At 44.1% G+C, this 19,222-nt stretch overlaps 1 protein-coding gene across 3 annotated transcripts in view; it reads right to left on the reverse strand.

The window, feature by feature from the left end:
- PLCB3 (phospholipase C beta 3) overlaps positions 1–19,222 on the reverse strand; it is a 79,542-nt gene that overhangs the window by 49,470 nt on the left and 10,850 nt on the right. For all 3 annotated transcript variants that reach the window (XM_042440178.1, XM_042440176.1, XM_042440179.1), the window contains exon 2: positions 4,358–4,435. In XM_042440178.1, coding sequence (XP_042296112.1) covers positions 4,358–4,435 — 78 coding nt within the window. The remainder of the gene's footprint in view (positions 1–4,357; positions 4,436–19,222) is intronic.

Genomic DNA, 19,222 nt, shown 5'->3' on the forward strand with positions numbered 1-19,222 from the left:
ATTTTTATCTCTTATCTACCTTTCCCCATGGCAAGGAGCAATGATGGATCAACCATTAACCACATCAATTAAAACGCATGAATGAAAACAGGCTTACGGGGAGAAATAAGGCATACACATTTTAAAACCATCCACATTTAGCATGAAATAGGAGTCTTCAGGAGATTAGATCTACAATTTGTTCTTGGGTATGGCATTGCTTTGCATTATACTTTTTTGTGGCTGTTAGCCGTTACTTTTAAATGCCTAGTCTTTTTAAAACAAAGCGGCTGCCGAAAATACCATAAACCACAATAACAATGGTAAAAACAGAACAAAATTCAAAATCCACAAAGAAGTGCTACTTTTAGCCCAAATGAACAAATGAACAGTGGTGCTTCTTGATGCAAGCTTTTGAAGCTCTACTGGCTTCTTCATTGGGAGAAAGATGTTTTATATAATCACACAGGAGGAAGAAAAGTGATGGCGTTGGGGTCAAAATATACACATTTTGGACAGTATTTATACAGAAAACATCCACTGGTAGTTTTTCAACTGGTTGGACATCTGGTTGGAGTGTTTGGTTGTGTATTCCTGCTTGGAAGAATGGGGTTGGATTGGATGGCCCTTGGGGTCCCTTCCAACTCTATGTTTCTCTATGTCTTCCATTTTGAGCACAATAAGAAGCATGCGCTTATATTTCTAGGAGTGTTTTTAGCTTTTAGTTGGGCACATCCTCCAGCAGAACTAAGAAGCATGCCTTCATATTTATAAGAGCGTTTTTGTCTTTTATTGGGGCATGTCCTCCGTTTCTCTCACATGTCTTCCATTCTGCAGTGCCTTGTCCTCCTTTGGGGTGCGGACATCTGGTCGCCCTGCATAGACTGGGGAGTTGAAAAGGAAACCTCTTCATCCCCCAAAATGTTTAAAAGGTCCCTGTTTGGACCGACCTTTTTGTTTTTATTTTGCAAAGCCATGGCCAACTTTTCTCGACACTCCCTCCCTTCTCTTTCCTGCTCCCTTTGGCTCTGGCCCCAGAATTCTTGCCAAACCAGCTCAACTACTCAAGGCATTGACAAGAGAGAGGAATGAACCACCCAGGCCTCTTGCATATCTCTCATTCCCTCAGGGACGGGGCGAGCGGGCGGACGAGAAGCATGCAAGTTTGCAACCCAAAAGACAAAGTATTGCAGGACTAGCTGCTCTGCTCCTCCAGCCTTTCCCAGCAAGGACAGGGTGAACACAGATGTCCAAAGGAGGACAAGGCACCGCAAAATGGAGACGATCCAAGAAAAGCATAGGGCTGGACCAAAGACAATCTAACAACACTCCTATATAAACAAAAATCCATCAAAAAGCAATATCTTTATCTGCCAACTGAAATGCACAAGCTTGCAACAAGTATATTGTGCATTTCTGTTGGTCAATACAGGTATTTCAGTGAAGTCGAAGGCTTTCATGGCCAGAACCCATAATTTTTTGTGGGTTTTCCAGGCTATATGGCCATGTTCTAGAAGAGTCTCTTCCTGACGTTTCGCCAGCATCTGTGGCTGGCATCTTCAGAGAATGCTGGCATGGAAGAGAGTTGGGTTTCTAGGTCTTGCCATCAACAACAGAACAATATACAGATTGACATGGAAGTCACTCCTCCCTACCCAGGGTCTCACAGTGTTTGTGTGTGTGTGTGTGTGTGTGCGCGCGCACGTGCACACACACACACACATACACATATATACACACATACCCAACTTTCTTCCATGCCAGCATTCTCTGAAGATGCCAGCCACAGATGCTGGAGAAACGTCAGGAAGAAATTCTTCTACAACGTGGCCATATAGCCTAGAAAACCCACAAAAATCAAAGGTATAACTGTTTGGTGGGTTTTTGTTTGCATTTGCTAAACAGCCAACACAGCTACCCCTGCATACACACTCTTACATGTGCACATTCATGCTTCTCAGCCATGCTCAAAACGGAAGGCATTTAGACATCCCTCCTCCAGCAGCATTGTTCATTATTTACTTGTACTGTATGACCAATGTATAAAGATGTAAGAGGTGCCTTATTCAAAGAGTTAGGATTGGTGCCAAACAGTTCTGATGCATATTTGATCCATGTTTTACTAAGGGACACTGTACTATACCCTTCTGAAAAGGTAGCTTGCTTTGCCTTGAAAGCATCAATTTTAAAGGAGGAAGATTTGCAAAGACGACGGTTAGGTTTCAGGATTGATAAGGTAGCTTTGCATTTAAAGCATCAATTTTAAGGAGGACTTTTGTAGGTTTCAGGATAGATTTGAACCTATAAAAATTATTTTTTTAATGATTTTAGCTTTGTAAAGTAATGTCATATATTTCCAGTGTATCTGATCTCTGTGTTTACTTAGTTTGGACTGAGCCTATAAGGTTAATGGTGTTAGAAGTGATGTAATGTACTTTTATAATGTAACTGATTTTTGTGTGTTGTTAGGATTCCTTTTTTGTAATGGCTTATGCTACACAAATAAATTTACTTACTTACTAAGATATAACCGTGTCAGTCTGTAGAATCAGTATGTAGAGAGATCTTGTAACACCTTTGAGACTTAAATGAAAGAAAGAAGTTGGCAGCATGAGCTTTCATAGACTTCAGTCTATTTCATCGGAGGAATTAGACTGAAGTCTATGCAAGATCATGCTGCCAACTTCTTTATTTCAGTGAGTCTCAAAGTAGCTACAAGATCTCTCTGCTCCCAGTCAGAAGGTTGAAATGGAGGACATGTCCTGGAAAAGGAGGATGCTCAGTCTGGGCTTGACTTCTGTGCAAACCTACTCAGGCCTGCTGTATCCATTCTGCAATGCTGTTTTCCTGGCTTGACGTGAATTTTAATGACCAACATTTGGGATACAATAGCAACTTTATTTATTTGTATAAGGCGCAAAAGCCATTAAAAAACAGTACAAACAACAACCATATATTTTGCCAGACAACTTGTTAACTTAAAAAATAGCGATGGGGAAGACCTTAGCAAGCCAGGCAGCAGAAGGTCAGCAGCAAAAGAAAGTGATGTACTGTTCCATCTACAGCTTCTCGTTCCTTTTGCAGTTCACCGTTATTGTTTATATAAAACTACTACAGGTCTTTTGGGCCACCACAGCGAAGGTGACAAGCTTAAGAGTAATGGCTTTAGAACTGTATGCCAGCAGATTACAAATAATGCCATGCTGCAACCAGCCTGCATCTAGCCCAGTGTTTCCAAAACTTTGGTCCTGCAGATGTTTTGGACTTTAATTCCAAGAAGCCCTAGCCATTTGAACCAACCATCAGGGATTCTGAAACCCGAAGTTGAAAACATCTGGAGGACCAAAGTTTGGGAAACACTGACTAGCCCATTACCTTTTATATTGTCCTCTATATGAAGATCCTAGGAGACATTTCATGGGTGAGCTTCTGAAAGCAAGGGCAGGCTAGGTTACATTTGGGATACACAGCGCAGGACGATTCTCCATAGATGGTTCTTCTTCTCCAGCTTCTTCCAGCAAGGACAAGGTGACCAGATATCCTCACCGCAAAGGAGGACAAGGCACCGCAAAATGGAGCAGATCCAAGAAAAATATAGGACCCGACCAAAGAAAAGCCAAAAATGCTCCTATAAGTAGTATTTTGTGGGGTTTTTTGGTTATGTGGCCATGTTCTAGAAGAGTTTCTCCCTGACTTTTCGCCAGCCTCTGTGGCTGGCATCTTCTGATGCTGGCAAAATGTCAGGAAGAAACTCTTCTAGAACATGGCCACATAGTCCAAAAACCCCACAAAAAACTATGGATGCCAGTCATGAAAGCCTTTGCTCCTATAAGTGTCAACTCATGCTTCTTCGTCATGCTCAAAGTGGAGGGCGTTTGGAAATTCCTCCTGGGCATGCTCTGGAAAAGGAGGACACCTGCACACTCTGGGCAAGGAGCCCTTATGGAATCCCCCAACCCACCAACCGGAGCCCCACGTTTATTAATTCATTTTATTATATTAATTTGTATCCTGCTTTTCTCCCAAAATTGGGACCCAAAATGGCTTACTATCTAAAAACGTACCACGCAAAACGTGCAAAAATCCAACGAAAAACGTACAAAAGTGACCATTAAAAACAGAATTAAGCTGTAAACAGGTTGGAGGCAGCCAAGTTTGGGATGGGATGGACGTGGCTTTGCAGACACATAAGCACGCACTGGCCTCAAAGATAGTGGAGATGCTCAAAAGCACCCAAGGGTTTCCGGGCTTGGTCATCCCTCTCCAAAGATAAGCTGCCCAATTTATTCCAAATATGTCTAAAAATAAACGCGGTTCGAAAAGAGGAATGGGGAGGAAAGAGAAAGAGCCTGGCTGCTTACGGCAAACATGTACTCACCATACTGGGACCAGTCCAGTAAAAGAAAAAACCCTTGGGGTCAACTCGGAGGGTCACCAGAGCCCGGCTTGTCGGTTCCTGGGAAGAGAGGAGAAAATAGAACAAGTCAGACACTGTTCTGCCAGAAAACAGAGCTTCTTGTGACTTCTTTTTTCCCTTTCCCCTCCTCTCCATTTCTTGCACACCAGAAGTGGTTTCCCACTCAGCGACAGAGAAAGACAAGAGTCGCTCTTTGCACACTTTTTGCACTTTGCGGCGGCCTGTTTTGCTGGACTTAAAAGCAGAATACTGTAAAATTAAGGTGAAGACTTTATATAATTTTTTGTGTGGTTTGACCAACGAGAGTAACAGGATCAAAAGAAACACAAGAAGGGCCCTGAAGCTGAACCCGGACAAAGGCTATTCAGTCCTGCATTCATTTCCCACTGTGCCCAACCAGAAGCATGCCAGCAGGAGGGCACAATAGCACCCTCCTATGCCCACATCTTGGCAACTGCTATACAAAGGCATTCCTTCCCACTCCAGTACTGAAGATAACATGCAACCATTGTGATTTATAGCTGTCAATACCTCGCCTGCCACAAATGTGTCTGATCCTGTTTCAAAACTGCGCAAGCTGGCAGACGTCACCACACCAAAGACCGCTGGTAGCAAATTCCACTATGCGTTGTGTTAGAATTCAAAGATATAGCCGTGTTAGTCTGTAGAATCTGTATGATCTTGTAGCACATTTGAGACTTAACTAATAGAAGTTGGCAGCATGAACTTTTGAAGACTTAAGGCTATTTCCTCAGTTCAAATGCATCTGAGGAAGTAGACTTAAATCTACGAAAGCTCATGCTGCCAACTTCTTTCTTTCATTTAGTCTCAAAGGAGCTACAAGATCTCTCTACATTTGCATCGTGTGTACAGCTGGTGCGTACTTATGTACAGTGTGTAGAGAAGTATCATTGGCCCTCCATAGCCACAGATTCAAGCATCCACGGCTTGAATCATTCATAAAAATACGTTGGGCCCTTGGTATCCGCTGAGGTTTGGTTGCAGGATCCCTGGTGGGCACCAAAATTCGAGGATGCTCAAGCCCCGTTATGTACAATGGGGTAGTAAAATGGTGTCCCTCATATCAAAGGGCAAAATCAAGGTTTGCTTTTGGGCATTTATATATATTTTAAACATTTTAAAGCTGTGGATGGTTGATAATCATGGATAAGCAATCTGTGGATACCAAGGTTTGTATACAGTATAAGCATTTCACAAGCATTCATAAATTTTTCCAAACGCCAACCTTGATTGTGCCATTTTATATAAGAGACACCATATTACTATCCATTGTATTTAATGCAGCTTGGAACATCCATGGATTTTGGTATCCTGGAACCAAATGCCAGTGGATTAGACACACCATTGTATTTAATGGGACTTGAGCAAGGGCACACTGTATTGCCTTTTCTCTAACCTGAATATATGGAAGAGACAAGCCTCTGCCCCAAAACATTTACAATGGCCATGGCTTTGCATGTATGTAGGTTTGTTTTTTCAGGAAGATGGCAAATTTATATGGAGGATGGGCCCTAGCCTGGCTACTAGCCCATCCTAGCTAAGTGGGACTTCTAAATATGGAAGCAAAGTGTTTCCAATAGCCAAGTGCCTGGCAAGAGGAGAAGGCTTCTGTCTTCACGTCTTATTTGTGCCTTATTTGTGCTGTCCATTGTTGGATGCTGGGTTAAACTGAGCTTTGGTCAGATCCAGCAAGCCAATGGTCAAGTTGTCATTTTCAAGATCATTATTACACAACAGTAATAATTCCTTCAGGATCTCTAGAAATACAGATGGCCCATACCAAAAATCCAGCTTCCTTTCGGACAACAACCCCACGTTCTCCATTTGTATGTGTCCCACCTGGAGTAGGTTACCCATCTTTTCCATGATCGTCTATCATTATTACAGTCTACCATTTGCGTCTCAAATGAGGCATGAAAGGATTCAGTTTTGTACAAACCATTTGTACAAACCTCGCAGCCACCCTAGGAAACACATCACCACTGGTCCCATTTTGCAGGTTCAGAACCGAGGCCAAGCGATGAGTAACTTGCTCAAGGCTTATGTAACAAGACGTGACTGCCTGAAAACAAGTCCAAGCAAGGAATGGCAGGGTTTGCATGTTGGCTAATGCTCCTTTGTCTCTTAAGAGCTGCACATGAAGCAGATATTCAACTCATGGAGACTTCCTAGATACCAATGTGCAGATCTTGAGCATTTGAGGGCACCAGATTGAGGAAGACTGCTCTGGAACAACTGTGAATCAGTTTGTTCCACCCTTTCCAATATTTGAAAACAGGTATGAAATCTCCAAATATGAATCACCCTTCTGAGCTAGCAGGCATAGTGGTTTGAGCACTGGATGGACTATGACTCTGGAGACCAAGGTTCAACTCCCTGCTTGGCCATGAAACCCATTGGGTGATCTTAGGCTCATGGGTCAGCACTTTAAATGTCTAGAGACCCTGGAAAATTGAGTTTTAATTCAAGATGGTGGACTTTCAAAGAAGCTTATAATACCCCTCCATGAGAGCCAGGGAAACGTTTGAGTGTTGGGCTATAATTCTGGAGCCCAGGGATCAAATCCTAGCTCAGCCATGAAACCCGTTGGTTGACCCTGGGCAAGTCACATACTTTCGGCCTCAGAGGAAGGCAATGGCAAACCTCCTCCGAACAAATCTTGCCAAGAAAACCCATGACACGTTTGCCTTAGGGTTGAAGGCACACAACAACAACAACAACAAATGAATCACCTGCATAACCATCTCTTTTCTAAACTAAACATACACAACGATTTGACCTCATACAACCTGGTTGCCAAATCCCTACCACCTTCATTGCCCTTCTCTGGCCATATCAAACTTCAATACTATCTATATGACAAACTTGGAGGATAATTTTATACCGGTTTCACTGCTAAGGGTTCCAGCTCAAATAGGTTTGAGGGCTGCAGTGTGATACATAGGCTGATGCTTCGTACTTTTTAGTCTAAGGGTCTAAATATCCCAAAGGCACCAGATCCTGACTGCTCCTAGAATCTAAACAGGGCCAGCCTTGGTTAGTACTTGGAGGAGAGACCACCAAAACATTCCAGGTGCTGAAGGCTCTGTTTCAGAGGAAGGAACTGGCAAAACTCTTACCTAATATTAATATTTTTTTAATAATAATATTTATTTATTTAGATCCCGCTCTTCAGCCAAAAGGCTATCAGAGTGGCTTACAAATTGTTAATTAGACCTAAGAAAACCTTCTGAAATTCATAGGGTTGCCATAAGTTGACAGTCAACCTGAAGACACACACACTATATAAGAATTCTAGGAAACTTTAAAACCTTCACCCTAGTTTGTCCTATTCTGCTTGGCCCTAAGAAACGTATTTCTCAACTATGAATTTTGGAATTTCATCATTCAAAGTCACCAACATCTGCATCTATATGTCCCAGGGTTCAAGAGAGAAATCATTGCTGAACCCATTTCACTTTATAGCAGGGTGGCATTCATGCAGCCCTCCAGATGTTGTTAAACATTAATCCCAGCATCCCTCACCAATGGCTATGCTGTTTAGAGCTGCTGGGATGTGCAATCCAACATCTGGAGATCTTCTCGATTCTTGCTCTTGCTTTAGACCTTGCTAACCGGAACTAGCTAGCTGGAGCCAGCATGGCTTAGTGGTTTGAGTGTTGGACTACGACTCAGAAGAACACGGTTCAAATTCTGGCATGGCCAGGTAAACCCACTGGTTGACCTTGTCTAAGTCACACTCAACCTCAGAGGATGGCCATGTCAAGGCAAACCCCCTCAAAAGAAACTTGCTCCAAAAACCAAGTGATAGCTTCGCCTTAGGGTAGTCCTAAGTCGGAAACAACTTGAAGGCACACAACAACAACAAAGCTGGAACTTAGCAAGGTGAACTACCACTCCCAACACCATCACCCTGCCCAGTCCTTTTATTTAGCCATAGCTAAACACCTGCCATTAGTCTTGGTAGCAGAGGTGTTTCCTAGAAGGCAGGAGATGGAGAAAAACGACTCTATGGACCATTTGCTAATAGGTTTTTATGAGCAACCCCATAATGACGGATATTGCTGGCTACTTAGCAAGATTCAGAGGAGATGACCGGAATTTGGAAAACAACAACAACCCTCAAAGGAATCTCCTAATTCCTACAACAGAAAAGCCAAGGCAGCTGCAGGAAAGTGGACAGAGCCAGGCTCAGAATCACTCCATTTCGGACCATTGCGAAGGGCTGCAGGTACCAATGCCTTGTCCCCCACTCCAGTTTTTGCTTCATGCAATATATGGTTGCAAGATATCTGTTGCCTAGATGATCTGCCATCATAACTTGGAAACATTACCCTTTGTGACTTTGTTCTTGTTGCGTGCCTTCAAGTCATTTCCATGTGTGCCGTCAAGTCGATCCTATCCTGAGGTTTCCTTGGCAAGTTCCTTCAGAGGTGGTTTGCCATTGTCATCCTCTGAGGCTGAGAGTGTGTGACTTGCCTAAGGTCATCCAGTGGGTTTACACAACACCTAAAATCACCCAGCTGGCATGGCCTCTGGCTACAAATTCTGCAGCTTAACTATGCATATTGGTAAGAAATTCCAACAACAACCAATGTTATTTATGGCACGCAGCCAGAACAAAGATAAAATAAGATGGTGTCCGAACATCCATCTAAGCACAATACACTCAAGACAACCTTTTACAAACAGGTACAAATATCAGCGAGAAATCTCAGATAAGTTAGAACTCACTGCCATGTGTCAATTAACAAGGGAATTTAAAAGAATTAAAGGAATATTATTGGGAAGAAATTCCGCCTTTTCCCCTTTCCTTTTGTTGGAATGTGCTTTGTGTGCCTTTTAGTTGCTTCCAACTTATGGCGACCCTAAGGCAAAAATCTATCATGGGTTTTTCTTGGCCAGATTTGTTCATTTGAGGTTGGCTATTGCCATCTCCCAAGGCTGAGAGAGTGTTACCCCTTAAAGATTCTAGTATTTATGAGAGAAGGAGAAAGACTTTTTCCTCTGTCCATTTTCTCCGCCTCCTGTATCGCTTTAAACAGCTTGGTTATGTTCCCATCGCCTTTTGTGCAACTTTTCGAGACCAGGGTTCGATTCCTGGCTCGGCCACGAAACCCACTGGGTGACCTTGGGCAAGTTGCATGATCTCAGCCTCATGGAAAGCGTCCTTTCAATTCCCCTTTCACTACAGCATCCATCTGGAAACAGGGCAATTCAGATGGTGCATGCCATTCCAAACGTGGTTCTGCAGTATAGATTTATGCAAAGGCATTGCAATACCAGCACTTTTATTTTCAGTCATTATCTCAATAAGCATTTTGCTTGCATGGACATTCCCCTTGTTGTTGTGGCGGCATGGTGAGCTGATGTTGTCAATGAGTTATCCGCTGCTTCCAGTTCCGATCCTGGCACGTTTTATGGATTATTTGCAGTGTTTCTTCTACCTACTTCCAAAATAAACCTTTTATACCAAACCTCTGTTGTTGTTGTTGTTGTTGTGTTCTTTCAAGTCTTCAAGTTATGGTGACCCTACGGCAAACCTATCACAGGGGTTTCTTGGCAAGATTTGTTTGGAGAGCATCTGACGTTGCCTCACTCTGAGGCTGAGAGAGTGCAACTTTCCTACTGTCGACCTGCCACTTTCCATGGCCAAGCAAGGATTTGAACTCTCCTCTCCAGAGTCATAATCCAACACTGAAGCCACTGACTACACTATACTCTGAACCCCTGAATTCTCACACCAAACCCCTGATGCCATCCTATTGTTGACCGTTCACCCAGCGGAATATGCTTTTTACTTGAATTTTCATTCTCTTGAACAACATACCATTATCGAAAAACTTAACCTGCCTCACTGCTCATCCACAGTTTACTGTATTTGCAAGCATTAGTTTTTACTCATTTCTTCAGAATGTGGCAAAGTGGTTTGAGCATTGGACTACGACTCTGGAGACCAGGGTGCGATTCCTGGCTCAGCTATGAAACCCACTGGGTGATCTTGTGCAAGTCACACTCTCTCAGCCTCAGGGGAAGGCAATGGCAAACTTCCTCTGAACCAATCTGACCAAGAAAACCCCATTATAGCTTTGTCTTAAGGTTGCCATAAGTCAGAAATGACTTGAAAGCACACAAGAAGAACAACAGAACCTTAACGGATGGCTTCCTTCGCTCTATGAGAATTGTCAAGCCGGGACTCGAACCCTGGTCTCCAGAGTTATAGTCCAACACTCAGACCACAATACCACACTGGCTCACATGCCTATACACAACCAGAAACCTGAGATCAATTCCAAAAAGGTTAATTGCATTTTTGTTGTAACGTGTACCAACTTGCAAATGTTTAATTTTAATGACAACAGTGCAGCAACTAAGAGCCTAAAACCAGCGCATAAAACATCATTTCTAACTATGGAACTTTGTTCCTCCAAGTCTTTTCAAAGCACTAAAAGCGAATACTCCGATAGTCCTCCTTCTCTGCCACTGCAGGGCTGTGAGATTCCCTCTAAGGCTGTGCTTCCCAGACTTTGGTCCTCCAGGTGTTTTGGACTTGAACTCCCAGCAGCTCAGTCTAGCCAGATGGACCAACCATCAAGAACGATGGGTGGTGAAGTCCAAAACAGCTGGAGAGCCAAAGTTTGGGAACACAAGTCTAAGACATTGTATGTATATTACGGGAAAGTGAAGGGGATACCTTGCAAGACACAAATTTTAACAGACACCATATGTAAGCTCATTGATGAGCACTTTAAATGTCCAGAGACTCTGCAAAATTGTATTTTGATTCAAAATAGACATAGTAGACTTTCAAAGAAGCTTGGAACACCTTTCCATGAGAGCCAGGGAGTGATTTGAGTGTTGGACTATGACTAGAGACCAGGGTTCAAATCTCAGCTCGGCCATGAAACCTGTTGGGTGAACTTGCGCAAGTCTTATACTCTCAGCCTCAAGGAAAGGCAACGGCAAACATCCTCTGGAGAAAGTTGCCAAGAAAACCCCACGATAGATCTGGTTTGCCTTCGTGCAGCTGTAAGTCGGAAACAAAGTGACGGCACACAACAACAACCCGCATGCCCACGTCTCCCAGTGCACAGCCCTTCCTTCATCGGCCGCCCTCCGGACCCGTTATCTCTGTGGGAACATTGGACCAGAGTCATTATTCCTCCTGGCTCTTCTCCTTCTGATAAGGAAATACGCCTGTGAAAGGACAGAGTTGGGTGGAGGCAGAGTCCGGAGTGGTATCTGATCCTGGAACAAAGATATTTCTCTCCCATGTTGAGAGATGTAGGGCGGGGAGTGGGGCATAGCCCTAAAGATATGCGAGGCCGCTGGGCCCAAACAAACACAAACCTTTTTGCGGTGTACCATCCCAATCAGAAGCCAAAAAGCAATGCAAGGTCTCCGAGGTATGGGGTATGTAGGATCACCTCCCACGACAAGATAATATAGGAGGAAAATGAGGCAGGGCACAAAAAAACGCTGGGCTTTCATGGAAATGTACATAGAAATGGTTGATGTTGTATGCTTTCAAGTCATTTCTGACTTATGGTGACCTTATCGCAGGGATTTCTTGGCTAGAGTTGTTCGGAGGTTTGCCCTTGCCATCTTCTGAAGGCTGGAAGGATGTGACTCGGGTTTCATGGCTGAGCTGGGAATTGAACCCTGGTCTCCAAAGTTGTAGTCCAACATTCAAACCAGAATTGGTATTGGTAGTAGAGAACAACAAAGGGATGGAAGATACCCAACATAAATTCTGTATTACTATTATTAACCCTATGTTGCGTTGTGTACCTTCAAGTCATTTTCAATTTATGGCAACCCGAATGCGAACCTATCATAAGATTTTCTTGGCAAGTTTCTTCAGAAGAGGTTTGCCTTTGCCAACTTCTGAGGCTGAGAGAGTGTGATTTGCCCAAGTTCATCCAGTGGGTTTCATGGCTGAGCTGGGAATCAAAACCTGAACTCCAGAGTCGTAATCCAATACTCAAACCGCTATGCCACATTGGCTGTCCACATGAAAATATACATGAACTCATTCTGGTTGTACCAGTCAAATCCTATAGGATCACTGATAGAAGCCAGGATAGAAGCCAGGCCCGTTTTTGAATACCCTTGTCATGTAGTGGTTTGAATGTTGGACTACGACTCTGGAGACCAGGGTTCGATTACCTGCTTGAGCATAAAAACCCACTGGCTGACCTTGGGCAAGTCACACTCTCTCAGCCTCAGAGGATGGCCATGGCAAACCCTCTCTGAAGAAACTTGCCAGGAAAATCCTATGATCGGTTCACGTTAGGGTTGCCATAAGTCCAAAATGACTTGGAGGCACACAGCAACAACAAACCTTGGAAGGAACCAGGATACAAGAAGCAGGCCTTCCCCAACCTGCTTAAGCCTCACAATTACACAATCCTCACAATTACACAATAATCAAGGAACCACGAGATCTGAACTGCTTTTGAAACTGTAAGAAAGAAGTCGATAGGATGGAATGGGATGTCGAGAGTCTGGGGAATTGGGATCCAGGGCGCATCTACATTGTAGAAACAATGCAGTTTGACACCACTTGAACGGCCATGGCTGCATCCTACAAAATCCTGGAATTTGTCGTTTTGTGAGGCAGCGGCACTCTTTGGCAGAGAAAGCGAAAGACTTTGCAAAATTACAAATCCCAAGAGTCCATAGGATGAAGATACAGCACTTAAAACAGTGTCAAAACTTGCATTATTTCTCCAGTGCAGATGCACCCCAAAACAAGGGTTGGGGTGGTGGTTTTTGCTTCCCGAACTACTTGCACTTCCGGCCCCAGATGCTGGTCCAACCCAAGCCAGAAATAGGATTCTCCAGGATCTTGGAGGCAATGTTGATCCCTTCACGGCTCTTTGAGAAACGTTTCCCAAGGCAAAGAGAGGGCAGGGGTCAGTTGGCAGACACCCCAGGAACATGCTTTTTCAGGCTGTGCAAATATTCATTAGATTTCACATCCACAGGCAAGAAATGGAGAAGGAGGAGAGACAGATAGAAAAGCGAAGAAATGTATGCCTTTAGGGCTACTGGACGTCTCATCCTCCAATTCTCCTGTATCTACACACCTCTCAGACCATATCCACCAGGAGAACCTGTGTTGGCCATATAGCATAGTACAATATCATCCAAAATCCACAAAACAGTGATCCCTTTACTGGGTCAACCGAAATGCACATTTATACATGTTGCAAGCTTTCAAAGCTCCACTGGCTTCTTCATCAGGCAAAGGTGCTGAAAATGATAAGAAAGAAAGAAAGAAAGAAAAGGCAATGTCAGTCCTAGCTCTTGCATTGGATCAAGATGCAATAGTAGTCCTTAGTCCAGATGGTATGGAAGGGTATTCATGCAGGTGAGCCCCTCCGACTTCTGGGTATGAGGATACTGGGAGATTCAATCCAGGGAATGCTCTTTAAATTCCATTTGCAAATTCCTCTCAAACCAGGACCAGATGATGCCCATCTTGCCTTCAAAGCAACCTGCCTTTCTGTCAGCAAGGAGGCCTACAACAGGAGACTCCTCACCACAACTGGCCATGCACACATGTCCGCAACGGATAAACACACACCCTGAAAGAGATTTTGGGATGATAGGGACAGGGGAAGAAATGCACTGGGTCAGATCCAGTACTCTGAGCACACATTTTTGGAATCGGTAGACGGCAAAGGTGGCCATCGCAACATTCTCCTCCACCTCTTTGACCTTTTTGCATCAAGAGATGCTCTGCACAAGCCCTGGAGCATCCTTTTTGCCTCCGGCCGAGCAAAACCAAATGTTCCTCCCTTCCTCAAGCTTCTGTTCTCTTGGCTTAGGGGTGGATGCCCTTTGTCTCTCCTTCGAAGAGACCAAATGTCCTCCTTTTCTAGGACATGTCTTCCATTTCAACCTTCGCTCCAGGAGGCATTCCAAAATGTCTTTCATTTTGAGCACGACTAAGAAGCATGACTTTATATTTATATGAGTGTTTCCAGCTTTCGTTTGGTCATGTCCTACATTTTGTGGTGGTTTGTGGTTAAGACCTTTGGCCACCTTGTTCTCCTTTCCCATTTGCTTTGATCCCTGGAGAGAAGCAACGGGGGCTCCTTCTTCTCCCTCCAACTTCTCACTCTCTCTTTCTCTGGCTCCCACTTCCTTTTTTGGGGTTGGATGGAGGAGACGGAAGTGAGGCATACAAAGATGTTGTCACTTTGATTGTGAAACCCCCCCAAACAAGGCTGAGAGAAGAAGAAAACATGGTGCGGAAGGGGGGGGGGGACGAAGCAAACCATACCTCTCCTGCTAAGGACTAAGAAAGCAGAAGGTGGTCCTGGCATGATCCAAGAACCAAGAAAGCAGAAGGTGATCCTTCTCCAGCACAATCCATGACCCTCACTGAAATGATCTGGGAGATGGGTGACCAGATATCTTAACCGCAGAAGGACATGGCACTGCAGAATGTAGGATTTTCCAGAAAAATCAAGGGCATGACCAAATAAAAGCTAACAACACTTACAGAAATGTAAATTCGTGACTTCTCGGCCATGCTCAAAATGGAATTCCTCCTGGACAGAAGGTTGTAATGGAGGTCATGTCCTGGAAAAGGAGGACGTCTGGGCAACCTGTCCCACAATCTCTGCCATGCAGGGGTGACATGGGGGCAGGTCTCTGGGGTAGACAGCCAGCATCCCTCTTAGCAGAATGAGAAGGAAGGTCCTTCCAGTTCAAACAGGACAGCCGGCTCATCATGTTCTGGAGCTAATTTTGCAAGATGCACCATCTTCTGAAGGTCCCACTCCAAAAGACCATTAACTACTGAGTGTAAAATGACAGAACTGTGTCACATCTCTGTGTCACATACAGCCAGTGCTCAGGCTCCAATGTGTCTTTGTCATGTTCGCAGTGTTCCCACCGAGCAACTCTCTGAGACTCTGCCTATCTTCACATAACAACATGCACATGCCAACAAGGAGCTCCAGATTTCTAGTAGGACAGCATCCCAAGCCCTACAGGTACGAAATCTTGGTTATTATCTTTAAAGCCCTACATGGTTGGGGTCCAGGTTATGTACAAGATTACCTCCTATCATATAATACTATATAATGCCCTATACAGTAATACGATCAGGTCCTCTGGCAGACATTTACTCCAGTCAGGCTGGCAACTGTCAGCCAGGAAGATGTTTTCTTTAGCCGCTCCAAGACTGTGGAATGACCTGCCGGAAAAAGATTCGACAGCCGAATACTCTGCCTGAATTTAAAAGAGCATTAAAGGCCGGTCTCTTCCGGCAGACTCATCCAAATGATTTTTAAACTGTCCGTTTTAAACGATAGATTTTAAATGTGGATGGTTCTACTGCGCATACACATTATGTGTTATGTTTTAATATGTGCAGTACCACTGTGGGAGAAAGACAGGATATAAATCCTCAAAATAAATAAAACAGATGCAATCTTATTTGTCCTTTTAAACTGACGGGTGTTTTAACTGATGGTGTTTTAACTAGGGTTGTTTTGTCTATTGCCGTTCCCCGCCTCACTCCATGGGACGAGGCGGGTAAAAAATAAGTATTATTATTATTATTATTATTATTATTATTATTATTATTATTATGGTGTTTCTGTGGATATAATCTATCTACATCTGACTCTAGTGCACTGATGGCAAACATTTTAGAGACCAAGTGGCCAAACTGCAACCCAAAACCCACTTATTTATCTCAAAGTGCCGCGTTCCTATGGCTTTCTAGTAACAAACTCTGGCAAACACAGCAGCACACATGTCCACAGAGAGGGCTTTGAGTTCTCCCTCTGGCACCCGTGCCATAGGTTTGCCACCACTGCTTTAGTGTAATGCATTGAGACTACCACATCCACATGCTTCAGATCAGGAGAGAACGCCTTCCCACAGCACCCAGGCATTGGGATGACTCCAATATAAACCAAGCTGTTTCCTCCTCCTTTTCCAACATGTTAGGCACACAAGAATGCATGCGCATACAGAAGACGGAGCAAGTTTGTTTTCTGCAGCTCCAGAGAATAGGACCGAGAGCAATGAACTCAAAGAGAGATTCCACCCCAACGTTAGAAAGACCTTTAGGAAATAAAAGCTGTTTGACAGTGGAAGACGCTGCCTAGGTACATTCTGGAGTCTCCTTCTTTGGAGGTTTTTAAACTGAGGCTGGATGGTCATCTGTCGGTTGTGCTTTGATTGTGAGTTCCTGCATGGCAGAATCGGGTTGGACCTTATGATCCTTAGGGTCTCTTCCAACTCTATGATTCGATGTTAACAGGAATTCCAAGTTAACATGAAAACATTAAGAGGATCGTTTTTTGTGGGTTTTTCAGGCTATGTGGCCATGTTCTAGAAGAGTTTATTCCTGATGTTTCGCCAGCTTTCAGAGAAGATGCCAACCACAGATGTTGGCGAAACGTCAGGAATAAACTCTTCTAGAACATGGCCACATAGCCCGAAAAACCCACAAAAAAACGATGGATGCTGGCCATGAAAGCCTTTGACTTCACATTAGGAGGATCACTCTGACATACAAACCAGGCAGTTCCCTCTGTCTTTTGCACACAGGAATACATGTGCACACACAGGAATACATGTGCACACACACAAAAACATCATCACCTTAGAGGCACATTCAAACCCATGAGAAAGCCTATGTGATTATGGTTCCTAACCCATTGCACACAAGAATGCATGTGCATACACAAAAATACTGGCTCACTCCAACATCCAGCCCAAGCTGTTTCCAAACATGTTATGTACACAAGAAGGTACTACTTTAGATCAACATCCAAGACTCTTGGGAAAAGCTGTGTGCTGATGTTCGTAACCCATTGCACACAAGAATGCATGCGCATTCACAAAAAAACTGGCTCACTCCAACATCCAACCCAAGCTGTTTCCAAACATGTTATGCACACAAGAAGGTATACTCATAAACAAAAACACCACCACCTTAAATCAACATTGAAGACCCATGGGAAAGCCTATGTGCTTATGTTCATAATCCATTTCACACAAGAATGCATGTGCATACACAAAAACTCCAGATCACTCCAACATACAATCCACTTTCCCAAATGTTATGCACACAAGAATGCATGCACATACACAAAAACACTGCTTCACTCTGACATACAAACCACTTTCCCAAACATTATGCACACAAATGCATGCACATACACAAAAACACTGGATCATTCCAACATAGAACCCACTTTCCCAAATGTTATGCACACAAGAATGCATGCGCATACACAAAAAACACTGGATCACTCCAACATACAACCCACTTTCTCAAAGGTTATGCACACGAACGCATGCGCATACACAAACACTGGATCATGCTGACATCCAACCCAAACTCTTTCCCCGTCTTTGCCAAACATGTTCTCTATGCAAGAATGCATACACATAAACAAAAACACCGCCACCTTAGATCAACATACAAAACCCATGGGAAAGCCTATGCGCCAGAAACTAAAGGAGGGGGCAGTTGTAGGGGTCTAGCAGCCAAAAAGACAAAGAAAAAGGAGCTGATGGAGCCTCTGCTTTTCACAACCCATGGGGGGAAAAGCTGGAGAAGGTCCAAGATCTGTGGGGGGAGACGCATACTTGACCTCTCCCCGTGACACTACTCCTTCCGCGTTGCACATCAAATAGTCCCTTAGGTCAAAGGTCCCAAACGCACTGCAGAAATAATCCAGTTTGGGACCACTTGAACTGCCCTGGATCAGTGCTAGGAAAGTCTGGGAATTGTGAGACATTGACCCTTTGATAGAAAGCATTGGTGCCACCATAAACTACAATTCACAGGATCCCTTAGCACTGAGCCAGGTCAGTTAAAGTGGTCTCAAACTGGATTGTTTCTGCAGTGTGTTTGGCACCAAAGTCATGCCAGGTTGAGGAGAAAGCAATGGTGGGGTATTTTGGGGTGAGGGATGCTCCATAACCAGGCAAACAGATCAGGGAGGATGCCGGGAGGTTGGAGTTTCATCATCCCCATCTTTCTCTGTGTTTTGACAGCTCTGGACAGGGCCAAGAGGTGACCCTTGCAGAAGGATTGGATGGAAGAGTGACAGGCAAAAGATGGGGTGCTCCACTGGAGACATGGGCATCTTTGGGGGTACATGATGAAGAGAGTGGTAGTTTTTTTTGGGGGGGCGTTCCTCTTTCCCCACCCAAAGAAATACTCCAAGTGCATTCAAACAAGAGCTTTCCTACTACCTTTGAAATCAATGCATATCCTCTTTTGGGGGGGACCCCAAAGCAGTGCAACAGTTCCCCCAACTTTGGACACAAGCAGACTTTTTGGATTCTGGAAACCTGGGTTCAAATCCCTGCTCAGTCTTTTGCAAGTCACACTCTCTCAGCCTCAGAGGCAAACCCACCTTTAAAAACCAATTTGCTAGGCTGGGTTCACTGCCTTAGGGTTGCCAGGAGAAGTCAGAAATGACTTGGAGGCACACAACAACAACAACAACAACAACAACAACAACAACAACAACAACAACATTGACTCTCATAGGCAGGGGACCCCCTCTGTAAATAGTCTGGGGAGGGGGATGCAGAGATATTGGAAACCCCCCCCCCAAAAAAAAAGTTTTGTCTGAATTAAAGGGAAGGTTGCCACAAACACACACAAGAAAGCCTTAGGAAGTTTCTCAGGAATGGCACTGAGAAGTCTTGGGGCTCAAAGGAGAGACAGACCCCTGGTCCCTTTGGTCCCCCAAACAGATCCTATCTATCTATCTATCTATCTATCTATCTATCTATCTATCTATCTATCTA

The sequence above is a fragment of the Sceloporus undulatus genome, chromosome 9 (genome assembly GCF_019175285.1).
Source record: "Sceloporus undulatus isolate JIND9_A2432 ecotype Alabama chromosome 9, SceUnd_v1.1, whole genome shotgun sequence".
NCBI lineage: Eukaryota > Metazoa > Chordata > Lepidosauria > Squamata > Phrynosomatidae > Sceloporus > Sceloporus undulatus.